Source organism: Furipterus horrens, unplaced genomic scaffold (assembly GCF_987537825.1).
Source record: "Furipterus horrens unplaced genomic scaffold, mFurHor1.1.pri manual_scaffold_4, whole genome shotgun sequence".
NCBI lineage: Eukaryota > Metazoa > Chordata > Mammalia > Chiroptera > Furipteridae > Furipterus > Furipterus horrens.
In genome coordinates this window covers 51942498-51969086 of record NW_028327174.1, presented here as the reverse complement: position 1 = coordinate 51969086, position 26589 = coordinate 51942498, and the positions used below count along the sequence as shown (strand labels likewise).

Genomic DNA, 26589 nt, shown 5'->3' with positions numbered 1-26589 from the left:
GCTCATAAACAAATTTAACAACATTTTTTAAGATATAAGATCAATATACATTAGCAATAAATAATCCAAAAATTAAATTAAGAAAACTCCATTTACAATAGCCTACAAATGAATAAAGTACTCAGGAATAAATTTTACAAAAGAAGTATAAGACATGACACAGAAAACTATAAAACATCATTAAAAGAAATTAAGACCTAAATAAATGGGAAGATATCTTTTCCTCATGTACTGGAAGACTTATTATTAAGATGACAATAGTCCCCAAAATGACCTGCAGATTCCATGCAATCCCTACCAAAATCTCAGCCGCCATTTTGGTCAGAAATTAACAAGCTGATTCTAAGATTTTGCATAAAAATGAAATGGAACCAGAACAGCCAAAACAATCTTGAAAAATAAGAACAAAGTTGAGGACTCACACTGTCCTATTTCAAAGCTTATTACAAAGCTATAGTATTCAAGACTGGTACTAACATAAAGATAGCCATATAGATCAACAGAATAGAATTGAGAGTCCAGAAATAAACCCATATATCTACAGTGAACTGATTTTTACAAGAATGCCAAGAAAACTCAAAGGGGAAAGAACAGTCTCTTCAACAATGGACAACTGAGTACCCACATACAAAAGAATGAATTTGGACCTTTACCTCACACCCTATACAAAAGTTAACTAAATGTAAGAGCTAAAACTATAAAACTACTAGAAGAAAACAGAGATGTAATTAGACAAGTGTCAGAGATGTGACACCTAAAGCACACACAATCAAAGAAAAATAAATAAATTGGACTTCATCAAACTTCAAAACTTGTGCAACAAATGACACTATCAAGAAAGTGAAAAGAAAATCCACAGAATAGTAGAAAACATTTGCAAATTATGTATAGTTGCAAATTATGTAATAAGTGTCTAGCAGCCAGACTAGATAAAAAAACTCAAAAACTCAGCAGTAAAAAGACAAATAATCCAATTTAAAAGTGGACAAAGGATTTGAATAGACATTTCTACAAAACAGGTAATACAAAAAAGTAAGTAAACCTATGAGAAGACACTCAACATCATTAGTCATTAGGGAAATGTAAATAAAACCACAATGAAATACTACTTCACAGCCACTGGGATGGTTATAATTTTTCAAAAGAAAAGAAAAATAACAAGCACTGTCAAGGATACGAAGAACTTAGAACCCTTATACACTACTGATAGGAAAGTGAACTGGTGCAACCACTACGGAAAACAGTTTTGCAGTTCCTCAAAAGTTAAACATAAGAGTTGCATATAACTCAACAATTCTACTCCTAGGTATATACCCAGAAGAACTGAAAACAGGTGTTCACACCAAAACTTATACATAAATATTCATAAAAGCATTATTCAGAATACCCCAAAAGTGAAAATAACCCAAATGTCTACCAACTGACAAATGGATAAATCAAATGCAGTATTCCACATAATGGAATATTATTCAATCTTAAAAGGAATGAAATTCTGATGTATGCTACAACATATGCTAAGTGAAATAAGCTAGATACTGAAGGACAAATACTATGATTCCATTTATGTGAGGTATGTAGAATAGGCAAATAGGCTAGGGGAAGGAGGAATGGAGTTATTGTTTAATGGGCACAGTGTTTCTCTCTGGGATAATGAAAAAGTTCTGGAAATGAACAGTAGTGATAATTGTACAACATGGTGAATATATTTAATACCAGTGAATTGTACACTTAAAAATGGTTAAAATGGTAAATTTTGTTATGTGTATTTGTCCATTAGTTGGCCTAAGAAATAATTCCCTACCAACTGTGCTCTTTTCAGTACTACCTCCAATACTTTCCCTCCTTCCCACAGAGGAAAGCATTATTTTGAATTTGAACTGAGGTACCACTTCCAAATTTTTTTTATTTTAGATTTTTATTTTCTTATTTCCATTACCCTTATACTCTCTTCTGAGGTCCCATTTTTTAAATGATATATTTCCAAGTATTCTGAGCTCTCCCTTTTCTGAACTCATTATACTTGGAGTCTGTGTCTTTCATTACTCTTGAAGCTTTTATTGTTTTTACCTTCCCTCTACCCCTGAAACTAGATTTTAAGCTCTTACAGGGCAGGAACCTATCTCACATTTCATCCCACAGTTCCAGTACAACACTCAACTCATGAGCTCCCAATAAACAGCTGCTGACAGGTTTTTAAAAAATTCCTTTCCTCTCATCTTCCATTCTCTCCTTTCTTAATATGGCAGAGTCCTGACAGTCTCTCCCTCAAAGAAAAGCAGTGCTGGTATCGAGCCATATACCTTGTGGAAACACTCAATGCACCAGAAGAGAAAAACGTGATAGGGGTGGAGACAGGTGTGGTGTGGGCAGAGGTCTTAGGTGGGGTCTGCTGCAGGGACAGCCTAATTCTAAAAGTAAGAGGAAAGAGTAGACCTGAGGTTAGGCTACAACAGGCCAAGGGCCAAGCTATGACTCGTCCCTATTTTGGCTTCTCAAAGAAACAAGGAGCCCAGGACTTTCCCGAAACTCCCTCTCTGAAGTACTTGTACTCCTCTGTGTTTCTCTAGCAACTCCTTCTATGAAAATGCCAAGCCTTTTAATAACCTCTTCATTCAATCTCATTCCTGTGAAACATGGGTGAAGGAGGGATTATTATCCTCTATGCATTTTACAAAAGCTCAGGAGAGGGACACCACCTATCAAAGGTCACGCAGCAAAGAGCAGTATATTACGCCAATTTTAGAGCCTCCTCACAGCTTCTACTGTGCCTGATTGAGAGGCTATTTAGTGCCAATATGGCAGAGAATAAAACTGGTGAGGGGGATAAATTCCCTGGTGAATGAGAAATTTGAGCCCCTGGGGTCCACTACATAAAAGCCCAACAATGAAAGAAGCACTGGCCCATGTCCCAGGGCCTAAAAACCACCAGACCTTCACAAAGTCATTGACCTACCTTAGAAGAAGACAGACAACAAAATTTTTTAAAAGTAATCTACTCTGCACCTTCTATTTCTCTTCTCTTTTAGTTTGTTCATGATAGATAGGTCTAGAGGTTCCAATAAGGATATTTCCTATCAGAATCAGTGCCTGGCATAGAGCAGGTGGTCAATTAGTGCTGATTGGTTAATGAACAAATGCTTGTATGTCTAAGGTGAGGAAAAAAGGAGGAGAAAAAGAAAGGGAAAACATTAGGAAATTAAAATTGTTAGACCTTGGCTAAAGAAGAACTAGGAGATAGCAAGGATTCTGAATTAGCACAGTGATGAGTTGGTAAGAAGGGGACCAATGATCTTTAGGGAAACTAGGAATCTTAAGTGAATCAAAAAAACTATGGTGTTAAGGACTTCCAGTCAAGATGGAGGCGTAGGTAAACACGCTTCACCTCCTTGTGCAACCACAGAAAGAATTACAACTAGAGCTCAAAACAAATAACATCCAAAACCACCAGAAAATCGAGTTGTATGGAAGTCTGACAGGCAATGATTTAAAGAAGCCTCATTCATCCAGACAGGTAGGAGGGGCGGAGCCTCAGAGACAGTCAGAGAGGCAGTGTGGCATGGAGAGGTGACAGTGGTGGAATGGGCGGTCCCACACTCACATGTGGTGGATAAAAGTCAGGAGGGATACCTTAGGAGCAAGCTATCCCAGCCCCAGGCCAGACCACACAGCCTTGGGTTCCAGTGCCAAAAAGATAAATCCCGTAACTTGGGGTTGGGGCGGCAGAAGAAACTGCCTGACTTTCAGGAGACTACTTAAAGGGCCTATACAGACTTAAAACTTACGCAGGCCCACCCTCTCTGGGCTTCAGCATCAGGGCAACAGCTGGAAGGGCACCAGTCGCACAGGGCAAGTGCCAGGCAAAACTCCAAAAGCCAGGCAGTAGCACTGTCCCCTCGCTGAGCCCTCCCTGCACCCACAGAGCCAAAAGCAGTGAAGTGGGCTGCCTCACCCTGGCGATTACCTAAGGCTCCACCCCACACAATTTACATGAACTGTTAAAGGGACTTATTTAAGAAAAAGAAGATCAAAATTATGAACATTAAAATAGCAACAAATTCACAACTACCAACAACTAAATCTGAAAACACAAACTAAGCAAACAAGTAGAACAGGAACAGAATCATACGTATGGAGATCATTTGGAGGGTTATCAGCTGGGAGGGGGAAGGGGGAGAAATGAGGAAATGGTGCAGGGATTAAGAAGCATAATTGGTAGGTACAGAATAGGCAGGGGGTTGTTAAGAATAATATAGGAAACAGAGAAGCCAAAGAATTTATATGCATGACCCATGGACATGAACTAAGGGGCAAGATTGCTGGAGGGAAGGGGGTTTCTGGGTGGAGGGGGGCTAAGGGAGAAAAACTGGGACAACTATAATAGCATAATCAATAAAAAAAATATATTTTAAAACTATGGCTTTGCTAGTATAAAGGCTCTATTAAGAACATTTTATGTAGAAACTTCATCATTAATTTAGGTACTAAATACTGCATATGGAATAAAAATAGTTTATCATCACTCCTTTCTAAATATTTATATCCAGTGTCTTCATCAAGTATAAAAACAGATTTCTATTCAGAGAAATAAACACCTAGTCCACACTAAAACTCCTGAAATAAAGGTAAATCCTCTATACTTTAAGTAGCAAATTGCATCACAATAAAACATACATTATTGTTAAAATAATTAGATTTACATATACTTATTTACATGCAGTTTTTTTTGTACCTGCATCTTTTGCATAATGCAAGATGATGTTTGGGCAGACACAAGTACTCAAAGCTTAGGAATACCCCTTTTAATGCCAGAGCTCGCTGTATTTGTATGAGAGATAGACTAGTATATATCAGGATCAGCAAACTTCTTTTGTAAAGGGTCAGATAGTAAATATTACAGGCTCTGTAGGCCATAGTCAGTAGTTTTTGTTGCAACAACTCAACCTTGCCACTGTAGTGCATAAGTAACCACAGACAACACGTAAACGAGTAAGAGTGGCTGTGTTCCAATAAAACGTTTTTATGGACAAGGAAATTTAAATGTCATGTACTTGTCACACATCAGAAACTATTATCCTTTTGATTTTTCCTCAACTATTTAAAAATCCAAAAACCTTCTTAGCTCATGGGCCATACAAAAACAAATGGCAGAGCTTATCCGGCCCACGGGTCAGAGTTGGCGGATCCCTGGTCTACACTAATGCAGTTCCTGGTCTACGTCACACTCGCTGCATTAAGAATGATCTGAGTAGCTTTCTTAAAAAATGCAGATTCACAAGTCCCACCCCAGAGGTTCTGATTAAATAAGCTGCAGAGGAATCTGTGCTCACCGGGATTTGGAAACCATGAGCTCATCTCTATAGTCACATTGTCCTAAAGACTTGGGCTCTCCTTCAGCTTCCTCTACCTAGCTGTGCAGCCTGGGGGAGCCACCGCATCTGTCCAGATCTCATTTTGCTCATTGATAAAATGAGAGAGTGCTGCCTGATGGGTATGCCAAGGTCCTTCCCAGCTTTGACATCTATGATTCTACGATTTAGAAAATACACAGAAGCATCCAAGATTAAGTGCAACAAAGCAGCAAAACCATACGTTTGAGGAAAAAGCTTATTATTATTTATTTTTTCACTTTACATCTTGGTAGAACTCTCCCGAATTGGTTACTTTGCTCCTTCAAGTGACACTCTGTCAAGCCCAGGGTCAATAGGGCAGCATGAAGCAGTCCCGTGGCAGAACTGCTCCACAGGCTGCTTCTTCCTGCCCTATTTCTCCTATTTTTATCTCAGCAGAACAGTGAATTTGGGAGAAAGAATGAATAGGGATGATTGGTGATGGGCTGGCTTTTAAAAATAATACATAAAACAACTTTTAAGCCAGGCACATAGCTGATTAATCTCAGTAATCATTAAACTACTGGTGAGAATCCAGAAAAGGAGATTCATCCTCTTCCACCGTGTGTTGCAGCACCAGCTCTTTCAGGCCCAGGAGGAGCTCGGAAGGACAGCAAGCTTTGGATCCTTACAGAATTCTTCTTAAGCAATAATCACTTGGTGCCCATAAAGTCCAATAATATTTTACCTAATCTGTCTTAAATTAGATCTTTGTGAAATAAATAAGTTAAAAGGAAAATTGAAATTGGATTGTGATTTACTGCCCAAGGGGAAATATCAGTTGGTAACAACCACCACTGAATGTGTTCGAGCACAAGGCCCATTAAGAGCATTGGAACAGCTCTTAACGAGTTATGGCGTGGAATATTAATAAATATGTCATGCCTGCATAAAACGAGCCTTCTGAAAAGCATAGGCTTTTCATTTCTAATTAGCAGTGTGGGCCTTGGAGCACACAATGGAGGAGCAGCGCCATTGCTAACTCAGGCTAAGATGTATTCTCTTTGGGGTCCACGTCAGGGGAAGGGCACAGTACAAGTTACAAGCACATTCACATATATGCCAAACAAAGCCTAGCATACTGCAAATGCAATACAATGAACATGGTAAGCATCTCCCCACACTTACCCCAGGATTGCATTAATTTTTTTTTAACCAAACAAAAAGTATAAGTTAAAATAATAAAGGGTACATAAATAGGAAACAATATTACAGAGGAAATTATTCAATGCAGGAGTGGACTGTATCACAGAACAGAAAGCTCCTTCGAGAAATGTGTATTATCCAGTCCCTGGTCTGCTGTGGGACATGGGGTCCAGGAGAGAGTGGCTCACCACTCAAACAAGTTCTCCCTCTCCTGAGAGGCCATCATCTCAATTAGGGCAAAAGTAACCTGCTGGCATCTAATGACCTTCTGGCTATAATGAAAACCGAGGGGCTCAGAGATTTTGCTAATCTCACAGAAGCATCTGGGAACCAACATCCTTTCAGTTTATCTCGTTATAACTGTTATTGACACTAACTTTATAACTGTCTCCCAGAATTTGGAACCTAGATCTTAACTGTTTAACTTCTAGAACTGCCTAACCCTCTAATTTTTAACTGATTTTCTAGCCTTAATTTCTTTCCTTCCTAAACCTTATATAGATAAATACATATTTATCTACATGAGGTCTGTCCAGAAAGTATCCAGCCATGCACTATGCCAAAGAGACATTCACTTAAGGTACAAGATATAAGAAACATTGTACATAGAACAATGATGCCCCAGTCCCCTTCAAAGTAGGCAACTTGTGACCTTACATAGTTCTCCCAGCGTCTCTTCAACTGTTCAAAACATTTTGCAAAATCGTTTGTTGGAATTGCCATCAGTTGCCCTGTCGTGTTTTCCTGAACCTCATCAAACAGTCTGAAATCTCTTCCCTTTTAAAGGTGATTTTAATTTGGGAAAAGCCAGAAGTCGAAGGGCGCCAAATCTGGGTTGTAGGGGGGCCAAGTTACATGGGTAATTTGATGTTTTGCCAAAACTCTCTGCATGAGATGTGATGCACGAGCAGGTGCATTGTCGTGATGAAGCTGCCAATTACCAGGTGCCCAGAGCTGCGGCCATTTTCTTCGTATTGTCTCTCTCAACCAACAAAGAACATTGAGGTACTGCTCCTTATTAACTGATTGGCCTGGCGGGGCCTAGTCATGGTGGACAACACTTTTCCAATCAAAAAAACACAGTTAACATGGTCTTGATTTTGCTGCAACTTGGCCGCACCTTTGCAGGCATTGAGAACCAGGCGACTTCCATTGGGACAATTGTGCCTTCATTTCCAGATCATAGCTATAGGCCCACGATTCATCTCTGGTTACGACCTTGAGAAAATCTGGTTCATTGGTAGTGGTTTCAATCAAGTCATTAGCAACTGCAGCATGATATTTCTTCTGCTCTGGTAGCAGAAGCTGTGGAACGAATTTTGCCACCACACGTTTCCTGCCAGGATCCTGCATCAAAATCATCGACACAGTAGTTTTTGGAATGCTCAGATCAGTTTCCAGTTCTCACACTGTCAGTAGCCAATCTTTGTTGATTGCAGCCTGTACACATTCAACATGCTCAGGTGTTCTGCTTGTTGCAGGCCTTCCAGAATGTGGATCACGATTCTCAACCATCTTTGAAGAGTTTCTGCCACAGTTTTATTTGTGTTGCACTCACAGCAGTATCCCTGAAAGACTTCTTAATCATCTGAATAGTTTCCATGGAGGAATGTTCAAGCCTAACGCAAAATTTGATGCAGATTCGTTGCTCTACTCACTCAGTCATTGTGAATGCGACGGCCACACAGTACACATGCTCACTCAATGGCATCTACCACCCTCACTAACTGGTACAGTGAAACTGTCATTGCTCACACATATTCATTCCAGTCTACTCTCCTTGTCTACCAGGTTATAGCAATGTCATGCAAACTGTTCTTGTTGTATTAACAATGGCTAGACTTTTCCAGACAGACTTCATACATATATTATATACATACATATAATATATACATATATATAATTTAATCTTATGCTCCTAGACCTATGTACCTCTTCTGAACCAGGCAATTGGCCAGTTAGATTGATAGCAGTTGTTAGCTCTTTCCTGCCTAACTATAAATTCTTAATCCTTTTTTAAAAATTAATTTACTGTTGTTCTATTACAGTTGTTCCACTTTTCCCCCCATTGCTCTCCCCTGCCCCGCCTCCCCAGTCCCTTTCCCACTGTCAATCCCCACCCTGTTGTTCATGCCCATGGGTCATTTATACTAGTTCCATTAAATTCTTAATTCTTAAATTATAAATTCTTAATTCTGGTACCATTTACCAGGGGTAAACCCTCTCTGCCTATTGGTTTGAGTGTGCATGCACAGAGAAGTAGTATTCCATCCAATGATAACATAAATGTAGCTGATCTGAAGAACAGCTAGCACAGGGATGACAGTAGGAATCAGTTGTCCACTAATCCAAAGATATTGGCATTCACTCTGCGTACGTATCTATACAGCCAATAGAGCAGGCAACAAAAAAACTTGCTTTCCAATGTTCTCTATTTTAATAACGAAAAATATAATCCTGAATCTAAACAAATTCTACTTCGGACTGGAAAGCTGTTCAGAAATGAATGACCTGTACTGTCAAAACAACTACACCATGTTGAAAAGAGCCTTGATACTTTTTTAAAAAATTATATTTTATTGTTTATGCTAATAGAGTTGTTCCAATTTTTCCCTCTTTGCCCCCCTCTGCCCAGCACCTCTCCACTCCCTCAGGCAACCCCCACACCATTGTCCATGTCCATGGGTTATGCATATATGTTCTTTGGCTTCTCTATTCCTAAGCTGTACTTTACATCCCCCTGACTATTCCATAACTACCAATTTGTACTTCTTAGTCCCTTCACCTTTTTCACCCATCCCCCTGACTCCTCTCCCATCTGGCAATGATCAAAATGTTCTCTGTATCCTTGATTCTGTTTCTGTTCTGCTTGTTCATTTATTTTATTTTTTAGATTCAATAGTTGATAGATATGTATTTACTGACATTTTATTCATCATATTTTCAATCTTCTTCTTTTTCTTAAAGAAGACCCTTTAACATTTCATATAATAGTGTTTTGGCAGAGATGAACTCCTTCAGCTTTTTCTTGTCTGGGAAACACTTTATCTGTCCTTTGCTTCTAAATGATAACTTTGCTGGATAGAGTAATCTTAGTTGTAGGGCCTTGCTTTTTCATCACTTTGAATACTTTTTGCCCATCCCTTCTTTTGAGTTTCTTTTGAGAAATAGGCTGACAGTCTTATGGGAACTCCCTTAGAGGTAAGTAACCAACTGCTTTTCTCTTGCTGCTTTTAAGTCTCTCTTTGTCTTTAACCTTTGGCATTTTAATTATGATATGTCTTGATGTGGACCACTTTGGGTCCTTCCTGTTTGGGACTCACTGTGCTTCCTGTTCTTGTATGTCTATTTCCTTCACCAAATTAGGGAAGTTTACTGTCATAATTTTTTCAAATAGGTTTCCAATTTCTTGCTCTCTCGCATCTCCTTCTGGCACCCCCATGGTGCAAATTTGGTATGCTTGAAGTTGTCCCAGAGGCTCCTTACACTATCCTCATTTTTTTTAAATTCTTTTTTCTTCTTGCTGCTCTGATTGGTCATTTTTTGCTTCCTTATGTTCCACATTGCTCATTTGAGTCTCAGCTTCATCCACTCTGTTGTTTCCCTGCAAATTGCTCTTTATTTCAATTAGAGTATCCTTCATTTCTGACTGGATCTTTTTTATGCTATTGAGGTTCTCATTAAGTTCACTGAGCATCCTTATAATCAGTGTTTTGAACTCTACATCTAGTAGATTGCTTGACTCCATTTTGTTTAGTTCTTTTCTCTGGAGCTTTGTTCTGTTTTTCCATTTGGGCCATATTTCTGTCTCCTCATTTTGGCAGCCTCCTTATGCTTGTTTCTATATATTAGGTAGAGCTGCTACAACTCCCAGGCTTGGTAGAGCGGCCTAATGTAGCAGGTGTCCTGTAGGGTCCAGTGGCACAGCCTCCCCTATTACCCAAGCTGAGTACTCAAGGTACACCCACTGTGTGGGCTGTGTACACCCTCCTTTTGTAGTCGAGACTTGAGTGTCACTGCCTGTGTTCTGCCCAGGGTCACAAGGCATAAGCTACAAAGCAATCTGAAGATGGCTTTTACTTGTGCTGGGCTTGGAGGGTTCATGTGAGGCCAGGGTGTGAACCAAGGCTGGCTGCTGCAAGTGCCGGGTTGGGGCAACTTAGCAAGATGTATGGGACTTGCTGAAGCGAGATGCTACTTGCTTGAGAAATTTTAGGAACATCAAAGCATGGGTCAAGACAAACAGTTGATATGGAAAAGCCACTGGAAACAGCTTGGGTGGGCCTGAAATGTGGGTGTGTCAGGGCCTCAGGGAATCACCAGGGTGGGAAAAATAGTTTGAGCCAGGTTGATGGAATCTCAGATATAGCACCCACCTGCCAGCTCTGTGGGGGGAGGGCTCAGGAAAGGAACAATGACTTCTGCCAGCACATCTGTCCGTGAGAAGGCTGTCCCCCTAACTCTCACTCTGATGCTGGACAATTCAGTTCCTCCCTGTATGTCTCTGGTGTCTTTAAATCTACTGCCCTCACACTAAAGCTCAGAGGGAATGAGTCCAAGTAAGTCTGTACACAGGCCCTTTAACAGGAACTGCCTGGGATTCCAGCAGTTTCTGTCTTCCATAGCCTCAATCCCCGCTGGTTTTTACAGCCAGAAGTTATGGAGATTTATTTTCCTGGCACCAGAACCCTGTGTTGTGGGGCCTGGTGTGGGGCTGGGACTCCTAATTCCTCAGCTATGATATCCATCCTGATTTTTATCCACCTCACATGGATGTGGGACCAGCCCATTCAGCGTCTCCACCCCTCCTACCAGTCTTGATGTGGTTTCTTCTTTAATTAGTTGTAGGACTTCCATTCAGCTTGATTTCTGATGGTTCTGAATGATGGCTGATCTATAGTTTAGTTGTATTTTTGATGTGGTTGTGGGAGGGGACAAGCCATGTTTACCTATGCCGCAACCTTGACCAAGCAGTCCTGGTACCTTTCTTAACACTAATTTGCTTACTGGGTCCCTCAAGTAAAATCACAATGGCAGTCTCAGCGTGCCCCAGGAAAGGCTCCAGCAAAGGCACAACTGGCCTGAATTTCCAGAATGCTTGTGTTCCCAGCTATCTTCAGACATACTGAACTGAAGCAGAATAAGTGAACACAGGCAATTTTTTCCCCTTAGGCTTATACTTCTGTTTGAACTATATGAAAATTTAGAGTACTTATCTTCTAAGTCTATTCCACTACACTGAGGACTGAGCAAGAGAGACCTCTAAATCCTATATTTATGCTTTTATCCCTTTTAGTCATTGATAATTGTACCTATGAGTCTGTTTGAAGAAATAATAATATTTAACACATATTAAGTAGTTACTCTGTGGCAGACACCGTATCAGATGTGTTATACAGTAACTGTCTCACCACAACTATTCCATGAGTTAAGTACTATTTTTAGAAGATGAAGTTGAGGCAGGAAGGTTAAGTAACTTGCCTAAAACTATAAAGTTATTAAGTGGTGAAACTTAGAACTGAACTAAGGTAATGTAACTCCAAAGCCTATACTTTTAATTCACACCATACTGTAGTTTTAAAAAGTATTTATCAACTCTAAATCCTCACTTTACAGACTAGATACCAAGCATAGAGTATGGTGCCCAAGCTAAGGACACAGAGCTGGTGAACAGGAGGGGGAGAATTACCAGGGTCCAGGTGACCTGGTGTCTAGCCGTGAACTCTTTTCACCATACCAGGTCATCAATCTAGGAATCTCTTTTACTGAATCCCTGTAACTCTGGAAAAAAGTAAAGCCCTTTCTTATGCCTCAGAGATCACGTAGCCCTTTTATGGTGTTTTCCCCTCAATTTCAGTTTGATGAACATAATGCTAGCACCACAGCTGTCTGTGGCTTTATAGTTTTTCAGGTGCTTCTAAACACACTTTCTCATTTGGTTTGACCCTGTAACCCCATGCCCTCCAACCCACTTTTGAAGCAGCTGACACCCCTCCTGCCCACCTCCTGCTCACAGGAAGCCATACCTGGCAGAATAGCAGCACTGTGCACCTGCCTCAGCGCTGAGCCAGCACAATCCTGCTCCTCAGGGCAGGGCAGCTCTGAACCTCCTACATGGGCACTCTTCCTAATTGTCCTTCAATATGAGTTTGCCTTTGAACTTGTTCCCCGTTGCCCTCTTAGGGTGCATGGATTGCAGCTGCTCTAGGGTAGAGCAAACTACAGGTATCATGTGAAGTATATTAACTCCTTGAGACACTGTACTCACATTCCAGAATCTAATCCCACTCCTCTCTTACAAAGCAGCAGAGCAAGGTGGTTTAGAGGCCACAAGACCTGGATTCAAGACCCAGCTCTGTTGCTTATTAGCATCATGATCTGAGGCAACTTATGTTGCTATGGCTCAGCTATGTCATTGATAAAACAGAGATAATGACTGATAGACAGTACCTACTTTATCAGGCTGTTGTGAGAATTAAATAAAAAATTCACAAAAAGTCCTTGATATAGTGCCTGGCACAAAATAAGCACTCAATAAATGTGATTATGATGCTGCTGCTGTTATCACAGACTACTCATCTTTGGGGTCCCCATTAGGAGACTGCAAGGCTAATATTTACATTAGGTAGTATTCACACACTTGATATAAACCAGTAGAACACTTGTACGTAAGCTAGACACAGAGTCCAGAGTCAATGGAAGACACCTATATAGCTGCACTGGCTCAAAATGGGTCCCAGAGGTTTTGTCAGACCTGAGAACTCAAGTGAGAGAAAATAAAATCTGCTTGGTATGCACACATTGGGGGCCCACTTGCCTCTCTATCTCTAGCTTTATCTTCTGTCTTACCAAACTAAAACCCATGCTCCAGTCACAACTGAACTCACTATTTAAACATTTCAACTTAAAAAAAAAAATCCTTACCCAAGGACATGCTTACTGATTTTAGAGACAGGGGAAGGGAGGAGAGAGAGAGAGAGAGAGAGAGAGAGAGAGAGAGAGAGAGAGAGAGAGAGAGAGAGAGAGAGAGAGAGAGAGAGAGAGGGAGAGAGAGAGAGAGAGAGGAAAGAAACAATGATGCGTGAGAGAGAAACATCAACAAGTTGCCTTCTCTTACACGCCCTATCCAGAGACCAAACCCGCAACCTAGGCATGTGCCCTGACCGGGAATCAAACCTACGACCTTTCGGTGTATAGGACAATGCTCCAACCAACTGAGCCACACAGGCCAGTGCTAAATAATTCAACTTTTCAAATTTCTGAAAATATGTACTGTTCTTTATACCTGAACTACTCTTTGTTCTCTTCTCCAACAAGTGAATTATTTTCCTAGAAAACTTTAATACTTTAAGGTCCAGCTCAAATATCACCTCGACTTTAACGATGGCCCCATTCAACTCTCTCAAACAGAATTATCCTTTCTGTGTCCCCCCAAAACACTTCTTTTTTTGTACTTACTTCTTTTATAGCACTACCCTCATTTTTTTATGTATCAGTATCTTTCACTGGACACTGAGATCCTTAAAGGCGTGGTATATCTTCTAATTATTATGACTTTCTCAGCTTAGCAAGCAGAATATATAATATATATAATATAATGTCCATCTGGCCTAAGGTAAACAGTTCATACATGTTTGTGCTATGTATGAATAAATCGCTTAGACATGAGGAAATGATACAGCTAAAATCAACTAACAACTATATGCAACTTTCTGAAACTGTACCATCACCTTTTCCATACTTTAGCTCTTTTGATAATTTGATAACTCGTTCAATAATAAAAATGCATTAATTTTAGTTCAAAAGTCTTCTAATCTTTTCTATGTCTTAGATAACATGCTGAAGATATGGTATGAAACAGATGAACTAAAGAAACCAAAACACACAAAAAAAACCCTCAAAACAACAACAACAAAAACCCTCAACATGCTAACTCATGTTGAGGCATTGCAAAATGACAGAATATTACCTAAAAGCGGTAGTAGAAAACAAAAAATCATTCTGCAACATACTCTAATAGAGACAGTATGGTAGAAAGCCTATGAGTGCTGAATTTACACATCCCTGGAACTGAAACCTGGCTCTACTGCACACTAGTTGAGGAGATTTGAACTAAGTAAATGAACATTTCTGAGCCATAATTTTTCCTTACTTGTAAAAATGTGCAACATTCTACTGAGAGCTCTCTAATATTGGTGATCCTCCAGGACTGCAGAAAATTGGGGTGTCAATAATGACATCTAGATTTCGGTGGTATTGTCAACTAAAATAACAAGTGAAAGAAGATAAGTAGGTTTAAGGAAAGAAATGAGTTCAGTTTTGAATACACTGAGTTACCTGCAGGAAATCCAGATAGAGATACCTGGCAAGGTGCTGAATAATTAAGAAGTATTCTAGGCTAAAGATGCACACTCAAGAGTACTGAAGAATGGATGAGATCACCCAGGGAGAGGGAGAGTGCCAAATTAGAGGCACACAGACCAAGGACTGAAGCTGGGGGAATTGTAACATTTAAGGGAAAGGCAGAGAAAATGAAAGAGAAAGAGAATAGTCTAAGGTACAGGGAGAACTAGGCCAAGGAAGCAAAAAGCTGCAAGAATCTATGCTCTCAAATACAGCACAGAGGTTCAGTGAGATAAGAGCTGAAAAAAAATGTGTTAGATTTGGCAATTTGAAATCACACAGGATCTTATCCCGAGAATGTCAGTGAAGAGGTAAGGATGAAGAGTCAGGCAGCAAGAATGGAAGGTTAGGTGGGAGATGTGTAGGTGGTGATGGTGAGTAAAGGCTACTCTTTAAAAGTTTCAGTGGCATGAAGAGAGATTAGATGAGCTGGGGACCTGAGGTTCAGTGAGGGATCATTAGGATGGGAGAGGCTTTGAGTATGTTTATAAACTGAGGGGAGGGAACCAATATGAGAGGAAAAGATTGAGAGTATAGAAAAGAATGGGGACAACTGAGAGAATGATGTTCTAGAGAAGGCAGGAGGCATTAATGGGGTCAAAAGCACAGGGAGAAGGATTGGCCTTGAACATCAGATGGGACACCTCATCCTCTGAAATTGAAGGAATCTTTTATTCAAACTTGATTCAATCGATCAAACTTTGTTACCTCAACAAAGTGTCTGGCCCAGGCTGGTGTGGCTCAGTGGATTGAGTGCCGGCCTGTGAACCAAAGGCTCGCTGGTTCGATACCCAGTCAGGGCACATGCCTAGGTTGAGGGCCAGGTCCCCAGTTGGGGACACATGAGACACAACCATATATCGATATTTCTAAAAATAAATAAATAAAATCTTTTTTTTTTTAAAGTGTCTGGAATAGAAGTGCTTCTTCAGAGCTTATATCAAACTCTACTGCTATTTAGAATCAGAATTGGCAGAAATTGTCATATACTGGGGCAATCCTAATCTTAAATAGTGACAAACAGGGTTATATGTAAAGAAATTACATATGTAATTACATATAAAAGAAATTACAACTCATGTGAATTTGGAAACAATTAGTAAGAGAAGCATCCCTCTGTATAATGACAATACAGTCTTAAGTACTCTTGACTAAAAAAGGAATTTAAAATATGGTTAACTTAAAATATCAGAACATTTTTCCTGGCAAAGGAAGCTATCAACAAAATGAAAAGACAACCTACGGAATGGAAGGAGATATTTGCCAATTATATATTTGATTAGGGGTTAATATCCAAAATTTATAAATAACTTAGACAACTCAACAACAACAAAACAAACTAATTAAAAAGTGGGCAGAGGCCTTAGCCAGTGGCTCAATTGGTTGGAGCATCATCCATCACCAAAAGGTTGCAGGTTTGATCCTGGATCGGGGCACATATGGGAGGCAACCGGTTGATGTTTCTCTCTCACATTGATGTCTTTGTCTCTTTCTTTCTCTCTCCCCTCTTCTCTCTCTAAAATGAATAAACATATCCTCGGGTAAGAATTTTTTTAAAAAGCAGGCAAAGGACCTGAATAGACAGATGGCCAATAGACATATGAAAAGATGCTTAATGTCACTAATCGTCAGAGAAATGCAAATTAAAACTACAATGAGATATAACCTCACACCTGTCAGAATAGCTATCATTTTAAAATCAACAAACAAACGTTGGCGAAAGTGTGGAGAAAAAGGAACCCTCATCATTTTTGGTGGGAATGCAGAATGGTATAGCCACTATGAAAAACAGCAAGGAGATTCCTCAAAAGATTAAAAATGGAACTGCTTTATGACCAAGCAATTCCACTTCTGGGTATATAGCTATAGAAATCCAAAACACTAATTTGAAAGAACATATGCACCCCTATCTTCATTGCAGCATTATTTATAATAGCCATGGTATCAGCAACCCAAGTGCCCATCAATAGGTGGGTAGATTTAAAAAGCTGTGGTACATATATACAATGGAATATTAGTTGGCCATAAAAAAAAGAATGAAATCTTACCATTTGTGACAGCACAGATGGACATACAGGGTATTGTGCTAAGTGAAATAAGTCAGTCAGAGAAAGACAAATACCATAGGATTTCACTTATATGTAGAATCTAAAGAACAAAATAAACAAACAAAATAGAAACAGACTCATAGTTACACAGAACAGACTGATGGTTGCAAAAGGGGAAGAAGGTTGCAGGATTCGGTGAAAAGGTGAGGGGATTAAGATGTACAAATTGGGCCCTAGATGGTGTGGCTCAGTGGTTGGATCATTGATCCCCGGTCTAGGAACATACGATCCCCAGTCTGGGAGCACACAGGAGGCAACCAATCGATGTTTTCTTATATCAATGTTTTCTCACATCAATGTTTCTCTCTCCCTTCCTCTTTCTAAAAGCAATGAAAAAGATGTCCCCAAGTGAGGATTTTTAAAAAAGTACAAATTGGTAGTTACAAAATAGTTACAGGGATGTAAAGTACAATATAGGAATATAGGCAATAATACTGTAATGACTGTGTATGGTGCCAAGTGGGTACTAGAAATATCAGGGGGACCACTTTGTAAAGTATATGATTATCTAACCACTATGCTGTACACCTGAAACTAATACAAAATAATACTAAATGTAAACTGTAATTGAAAAATAAAATTTAAATTAAAATATACTGTCAGAAGATGATCATTATTATTATAACCTTGAAATATCCTCCAACATTTAAATGGTTATTATTAAGTAACCCACTCACCAGGTCAATTTTTGGAGTAAGATTTCATAACCTACGCCCTGGAGAAACCATCAGAGACTAATTCCTAAAATTACCAATTGGTGAAATGTTATGGCTGTAGTGATCAGCTAATAACACACATCCTAGAATTCAAGTAAAAGTTGCCTCTTAAACACTGTGGCTCAGAACTTTAGAATCACAACTTAGTACTTGTACAAAGACAAGAAGACTAAGGTTCTTTTCTGGAGCTAATTCTAGGTTTCTCTGCAGGTACCCCTGTAACTCACACTGATGCTAAAATGTACTGGACTCCTGCCTATCTAAAAATCCAAGATGGGCAAACTCTCAACGGAGTGACAATGCTGGCTTTTAAACACCTCAGAATATCTGCATTATGGGTCCTTTTAAAGCCTATAATTAAGTACTAGCTAAAGGCCTAATTAAGACGCCAATAGCTGAGTATCATAGTCTTTGGTTATTCTGGATTCTCCAAGTTTAGTCTCTGTACCAAGTTAGTGCACCACCAACTGAAGTACCTGAACCATATTATCTTCATTAATGCACTTAGCATTCTTTGTAATGATTTTGTTTCTTTATGTGTTTATTATCTATCTCCTCAAGAAAACTAAGTTCCAAGAATATACAGAACTTCTCTGTTTTGTTCTGAAGGGCATGGAACAGAGGCTGGGCACACAGAAAATGCTCAATAGCACTTTATCAAATAACTGGCCGAATGCTCAACTCTGCTTTATCCTCCATGATAACAAAATCCTTGACTCTATCCATTCCCCTTCCTGTCCACTTCCACCCTTATAGTTCAGATCCTCATTACTTCACAGCCGGTCTCTCTGTCCCAGTTCTCTTTCTGTCTGGTCCATCCTTCACATCCCTGCCACAGTCAGCACTCTAGAACACAGCTTTGATCACATATCCTTGCTCCCACTGGAAAACACTCAGTAATTCTCTACTGCTTATCAAGTAAACATCAAAGTTTTTAGTCTAACATTGTCAGTCCCCTGGGATTTGGCTCCAGCTCTCCCTTGCCAGCCTCATCTCCCATTGCTCCTCAGTCATGTCCCCACACTCCAATCATATCATACTACTCAGCTTTTTCTTAGTTGTCCTTGTCTCTGAGCTTTTGTTCACATTGCTCTTTCTCCTAGAATGTTCTAGTCTATCCCTCTTCTCTAAAATCCAAGGTGTAATTCAAATACCACTCTTTCTATGAAGTAAGTAAAGCGCATTCTGGGGCCCCTTGTCAAAAGTGATATCACATTACATGTTATAAGCTACTTAAGGGTCAAGAATGGACTTTTTCAATCTTTCCCCCCACCCCAAGAGGACGCAATGCCCTCAATGCCTCCCACACAGGAGGTACTCAAGAAGTATTTGTTAAGTAAATGTACCATAATGTATTATGAGGCAACCCAAGCTGGTATATATTCCATGTCAGCTTCTCTCATTTTCTTTATAGTCAGTTAATATAGTTCACACAGCCAAGAAAAAAACAAAATACTTAATACAGATAGACATGACAGGACAACTTAAAATATTCAGGAAGTAACATCCTTTTTTATAATACATGTGTGATACCGGAGCTCCAGTGGCGCAATCGGTTAGCGCGCAGTACTTATAATACATGTGTGATACCAATAAATCAAGAAGAGATTCAAGCACTAGATAGAGGCTGTTATCTAATGCCCTTTTATAAAGTCTCTTCTAGTTCTAAGGTTCTACAAGAGGAGTGATAAGACTGATAACACTTAACAAGAGTCATCTAGTCCTCTGAAAATATCTCCAAAACATTAGGAGAACTATTTCCTGACCTATTGCATTTCCTCAGACCCTAAAGGAAACTAATACTTTGGGAAAGGAAAAGATATATTGGTAATCAGTCTTTTTCCTCCTAGAATTCAATCCATTTTTGTAGATGGAATCATTTTTCATTATGTCACCTTTTCTATTCAAAGCATTTACAAAAGCACAGTGTTTTCATATGCATTATCTCATCAGATTGATTCATTCGTTCAACAAATATTGATTGTGCACTCACTACAGGGCCGGCACTGCTCCAGCTGATGAGTATAGAAGAGGATGAATAATAAACAAATAAATATATTATACACCTATGGAGAAAAATGAAGCAGGGTTGGGGCAATAGGCTGTTTTATTTGATATAGGGTAATCAAGACATGATCTTCACAAAAACTGTATACAATAGGTGGGATATTAGCTATAAGCATTATCTTAACTTTCTAGATTGGAGAAACTGAAACGATGAATAGTTAACTGACAAGCCCAAGATCACCTAGAATTAGATATGGATGGGATCAGAAACAAGATTTCCTAACTCTTGGTCTATTTTGCTAGTGGAATCTGACTTAGGAATATTTAATTAAATCCCTCTCCCTCGAGATAATGATACTTGGAGAGTGGAAAGGAACCCCAAACATCCACATCATTTAATCCATCACCCGGAAAATGACCTACCTACCACTGGCTCACAAGTATTTGCGTCAATTCGATTTGGTGAATAAACTAATGAAAGCACTACTTTTTTTTTTTTGTTGTTGTTGCAAAAAATTTTTAACAATAATAAAACAAAATATTAGAATGTGAAATTTTTATTTAAAACAGAAAGCAGCATCTAGGTTTATCATGCAAAAGTAGGCAATACCTCATTAGCAACACTTCAGATCACACCTAATGAATGTAAACTCTCATTTAACAGCCACTCTCTGCTCTGCTATCTGCTGGAAATCTGTGAAAACAGATTCTGCAAGGATTTTCTACCAGAAGCTCATGGGACTCATTCTCTTTCTCTCTCACTAAGTTCTTCATTTGAGGAAGCTAATACCACTAATATTAGCGATGAAAGGAGAAAAATATAAGCATCGTTGGGAACAGGATGCCCTGCCACACCTAACCTGAGTTAAAGCTAAAACCCAGTCCTTAACAAAGATAGGGCTAAAGATATTAATGTATTACAGAAATTCAGAAGGAAAAGAAATTAGTTCTGGTACAGGAGAATCAAGTTAGGCTATAAGCAAAAAAGAGGCCTTAGGCCTGGACCTGGACGAACGGGTAGTGACCAAGGGTGAAGTTAAAGGACAGAGTACCTTCCAAGAGGAGAAGCTGGAGAATGCAAAGCGGGGCACACCTAAAGAAACCACCTAGTAGCTTGCCACTGCTAAAACACAGTATGTGACAGCCATATGTGTGAAATACAATGAGAAAGATATAGATATAAGTCCAACTATATCTTGCATGTATTATAGATAAGAAAATTGAAAGCCAGAGGATTTGAATGGTTTGGCTAAGGACAAACAAGAGGCAAAGGTAGAACTGAAAAAAAGGTTTTCATTTTCCTAGTTAGATGCTCTTTTCACTAAGCCATCCTGCTGGTAGGCTGGGGGACTGAGGCAGGTGGGGGATAATTCCTTTAAAAAGTAAGAATATGTGGAGAGGTAAGTAAACTGCCTCCCGATTACATGTCTAGCAGAAGAGTTGTAGCAGTGTTGATACTGGCCCCAAGTCTCTGGAATAACTTGTCTTTGCTGCTAGACTACTTGGAGCTCCTTCACTTGAGAACACGTGATACCAGAGCTAAACTGAATGCCATCCTTTCCCTCAGAAGCAATGTACTTCTTAGGACTCATCCTAAGAAGGTTCATTAACCACAGGGATTATCAGGGATGTGAATGAAAAAGCAAGGATATTTTTGGACTCTATATTTGCCTGCTTAGCTTCAGAAGAACAGAGCCAAGTGAAGCTGAGGATCAATTAATTAGAAAATTAGAAAAGTAGGGAACTAGAAATTTGTTGTAATGAACTAAGAGTTAGGAGGTATGGGTTCTAGTCCTAGCTCTTTGACTAATGTACTTCACACCTTATTAAATTTATATAATTAGGAGGCTACCATATTCTAATTTTCTATAATTCTAGGAAGTCTTCAATTTGCAGGAAAAGGTAGACATGAACAGCTGACAGCAAGCTGAACTCTGCGAAACCATATACAACTTTTTAGTGCAATAGGAATGTGCTCTATTTAAAGGCTCAGTCCATTCCATAATTTGGATTTTTGTTTATGGGAGTTTCTTATAAGAGAGTATACTGATTAAACAAAAAGAACACACATATCAATGATTAGTTTTAAGAGAGGAGAAAAGGGGAAGGAGCCAACTTGGAAAGCCTTCTTTCAACTTAACCACAGACTTTTTTGCTACCATAAGATAGGTATTAGGAATAGATGTGGCCATTTTAAATTCAACAAGTTATTATTAAGCATTGGAGAGTATTTTTTGTAGTGAAGACAGAGACACACTTCAAGCAATAGGGAAAAAGTCATTGATGTGACTCTCTTAAAAAGTGTGGGGAGGGGGAAAAATGCACTGAGAATTTACACTTATAAAACTTGATTCTATTACATATTATGAAAGAAGGGAAAACAAATAACAAAATTAAGACTTCAACAGGCTTAAGAAAATAGTAGAAAGAAAACAAAAAATAAATATACAAGATAGTCCAAGTTCCTTAAAATACTTACTTGTTTTTGCTTGTACATAAAGAAACTCTGGAAGATACTACTACCAGTGGTTGCCTATGCAGGGAGACTTTTTACTGAATACCTTTTAACGGAATACCATTTTTACTGAATTTTTTAACTATGTAAGCATATTACCTATTTTTAAAATTAAATAAATAAAAAATTGTAATGGTCTTCAAATTCAATTATTTGCAGGTAACGGCTAAAAAACAGGAAAGCCAAAAAAAAAAACCAAAAACAAACAAACAAACAAAAAACCATTGGAACAAAGTACCAAGAGGCAAAGAAAATGTTGTAGCACTGGGAGGTCTGAGGCAATCCAAAGAGAAGATGACCCAGGTTCTCAGGTGAAATGCAACATAAACAATACTGTTGCGGATCTCAAGAAGCTTATTGTGATAGCTTAAACCAGCATCAGTGGGTACAAGAGTATCTTGAAAATGTGATACACAAAGTTTAAGACTTTGTGTGCCAGGATAGTGTGAAATCCACACTGGGATGAAACCAGAACTTTACTAGTAGGGAACTAGTTTTCTTTCACCCTCTAAAATAAAGAGGGATAGAAATGAGAACCAAGTTTCCATGAGAGTAACAAAAATTATTAATCTATTAGAAAATGAGACCTATGAGAAAAAGATAAAGAAATCCACTTGCATCATTTAGTAAAGAAATTCTGTTTTGCAAGAATTATTTAAGGCAGCTTGAAAACAATAGAAGGGAATGTCCTCTTAAAGTCATTTCTACCCTTAGGATTATTTGATTTGTGGTTTAATTCCCAGTGTGCCTCCTTGAAGGGGAGACCTTGCTAATTTGGCCTAGTTAGTAAAAACTAATGCCAGTGAAGATCTGCAAGTAAACTTGAACAAATCTATTTTTAATCAACTGATAAATCCTTTATTTAAAGGTTTAATTAATACTTACGAAGTGCTATTAATATTCTTTCTTGTCATGGATGATAGTTCATTTGCTTTATAATAATCATTGTTATGTATCTATGAACTTTTCTGCATGGTAGTATAGTAATGGTGGTATATTTCACAATTTTTTAAAAAGAATTACAAAAAAACCCAACACAACAATTACAGCTATTCTTTCCAGGAACTATTTATCCTTATGGTAAAGCCAAAGGCTAAAGTCAGACTGCCTGTCTGTCACAAAAAGCCAGTCCCCTAATGAAACCCCACCAATATCTGGCCTACCTAAGGAATGATACCTATCAGGACCAGAAATCCCTCCTCTCTGGGTCTTCACTGCCAAGCCAGGGCCACTGAAACCTGAAACATGAGGGATTATCTACAGGGCAGGAACCATGGAAAGGCATGAAAAGGAACATTGGGCTCTGACAACAAATAGCTCTAGATATTTTTCACATGTTAAGTCAAGTTTAAGAAAGAAAATTTAATCTGCATTTGAGTTAGAAAAGTAAACAATTCAAAAAACAAAAGAGGTTTTAGCCATCTGAAAGACAAGGGTCAAAGGGCTTTACCTGCCTGCTTATTGCTGTAAGAATATTATACTTTCTGAAGAAGTTACACCAAATTTTTCTAAACAGCCACAATCTGAACCCCATAATTTGTCATTTCTTTATAGTTCTAATAAGGCCACGGATGCAAGGGTAGGAAAGAGGAGGGAAATATACTTCAAAATTTTACAATAAATAAAATATTTTTCTAAAAGCAGTTGAAGTTTCCATGTTCCCTTATTCACTCATCCAGAAAGTTAAAGTATGCCTCCTCCCTCACTCCCCTGAGGCCCAGGTAAAAAAGTAGGGCTTTAAAAAAGGGAAGAGTAAATGGGTAAATCAATGACAGTTTATGAAAACTACTTAGCCCCAGAACTTGGTATCTGAAAAAATCCTTAAAAATTCTGTCCAACTTCTCAGTTTCTAGATGAGGAAATTTAGGCCTATAGAGGTGAAGTGACTTGCTAAAGGACATGAACTAGTTTTGAGAAGTTTTTCCCTTCATTTATTACTTTCATGTCCCATAAATTATGTTGTAGCTTAAAAAATACATACACAAAAAAAGAAAAATGATATAATGAATATGGTGAATCATGGTAGAGTCAGGATTTCTTACTTCCAGTCTACGGTTCTTTATATTATACCATGTTTTGTTCCTTAAACTTTCTCAGTTTCCCAGCGGAAGACATAAGCTATTGACCCCACAATTTCCTGCTGTGTAGCTGTTCTGAACTGTGAGAGAAGTACATTGATAAAGCACCATTTTGTCTTAAGACACTGTCTTAACTGCTTTTGCAACCCTGAACTAAAAATGCCTCCACAACTATAACTAAGTCCAGACACCATTGGCCTCATCTTACTTCTGTCCCATTATTAAGCCAAAGAAACTAAAATTTCATCTAAAATGTAAATATTGAAAGGCAATTTAGTTAAGGGCAGTTTATAAAGCAGTTTTGTTAATAAAAGCAGTTTAGTTAAACTTTGTATTTATAAATATGTAATTACACAAAGCCTTCCCCACCCCTCATCTTGAAACACATATCAATTTAATTCTTTAAATGACATCTGCTAAATGAGGCATCCCCTAAAATGGTGTCTGATGTCAGTCCCCACTATTCAATGGCTAATTACTTGGCTGGTGGATTATTTAGGGGGCTTCACTTCTGCTTCTCCGCTTGTTGCCTTGATTCGGAAGATAATCATGAGAAAGAAACCCAAGGTTTAGTCAAATATCTGTTAGGGAAGTTTGAAATTCAACCAAATGAAATTCGTATTTCCTTTACTTATGTTCCTGACTAGCAGGAGTAACAGGAGAGACTCTAATGCAAGAATCAGTGCTGGCTCACCCCAGACAACTGTGTAACAAGGCGAAAGACCCAGAGTCTCTCCTCACTGGCCCTGTTTGCTTCCTTTATTCTCTTCTTGTGCCCAATAGCTATGCTCCAATGTCAAAAACAGGGCTGAGTAAGAGTACAAATCCACCATTTTCACTGTATTAACAACAAGTTCTGTTAATGTCACAATACCAATACCATCTTTATATTTAAAGATAGAATTTTGAATGTGTGTGTGTGATTTTACAGGGCTATACCATCTTTTACTACGTCATCTTTCTTGGACCCTATTAAAGAGTTCCATTTCATTTATGTCCTCTTTTTCTGATCTGGCCAGGAGCCAAATATATGTCTTATTAAGAGAGTTCAGAAGTACTACAACCCACAAATGACCCTTGGCAGCAATTAAACTGAAAAAGAATCCCCATGAGCCAGAACTGAAATCAAAGCTTAACTACTTATCCAAACTTTGACAAAGAGACAGTTCTTTCTCCCCCATCTCCCCTTAGCCTGTTAGGAAAGGGGCGTCTGAAGCTGTTTCTCCACCTCTTGCAACTCACTTTCTGCGTCAAATAGTATGGGTCAAAGTCCTCCAGGGGAACCGCGACCAGGCCTTGTGGGATGTCCCCGTAGATGAAAGGCAAACTCTTCCCTGCCTCCAGGTCACTGTTTGGCTTGGGCTTGCTGTCCTCATCGTCCTCCCGATGACTACCGTCAGCCTTTGGTGGCTTCTTAAGCTTGCTCTCGGCAATGCGCCTCTCGATGTTTGCCAGCGACTCAGGGGTGAAAGGCTTGAAACTATCAGGGCCTGGTGGTGCAAGCAGCCGCGCTGCCATCTTCTCATCCTGCAGCAGCTTCGTTAGTTATGCTGCGTCCAGGACAGGTCAGCTCTGAAAGAAAAAGCAACACAGACAGCATTAATCAATCACTGCTCAAAAACGAGGCCAGACCAGACCAACTCATTCGACCTTTATTCACAACCTTTGCAACATATAGTTTCTTCCAGGACGCAGTTATTTTTCTCAACAGAAAAATCTGTGACATGAATGGACTAGGGCATGTTTATAACCACCCCTCAGGGGAATGATCAGCCAGAAGATCAAAAGATGGGAGTCTCTTGAATGCTAGTATTTATTATTTACTTAGATGCAACTCACTGTTAGGAACCACATATAACTACAAAGATAATTCCATACCCTCCAAGAACTTCTATTCTAAACTAATAAGGCATATTCATCATTATCCAGAGGTACATGTTAGCTGTGGACTCTTTACATGCTCAAGTCATCTTCCTTTCCTGGAACTCTACTCCCCAAAGAAATACTCTAACTTCCAAGGACAACACAAGGGTAAACTGTCAGTCTTTTCAAATTCCAGCTTCTGAAAACACTAAACCTTTCAAAACTTTGAAGGCACAAAATATAGATATAATAGCTTCCATCTGCTTTCACTATTCTGTTTCAAGATGTTTTTCAATTCACCAAGTTGTGTAAAATCCATCCAGTATAAAAGCCCAGGTACCTTCTTTTATGACCAAGCTCCTGCCA

The 26589-nt window shown here is 39.0% G+C and overlaps 1 protein-coding gene across 1 annotated transcript in view; it reads right to left on the bottom strand.

Moving 5' to 3' along the window:
• Nucleotides 1-25878, bottom strand: part of SCN8A (sodium voltage-gated channel alpha subunit 8) — a 123626-nt gene extending 97748 nt beyond the window's left edge. Inside the window, exon 1 of the mRNA XM_090273193.1 lies at nt 25603-25878. Within this exon, the coding sequence (XP_090129319.1) occupies nt 25603-25878 (276 nt within the window). The remainder of the gene's footprint in view (nt 1-25602) is intronic.
• Nucleotides 25879-26589: the final 711 nt, after the last annotated feature.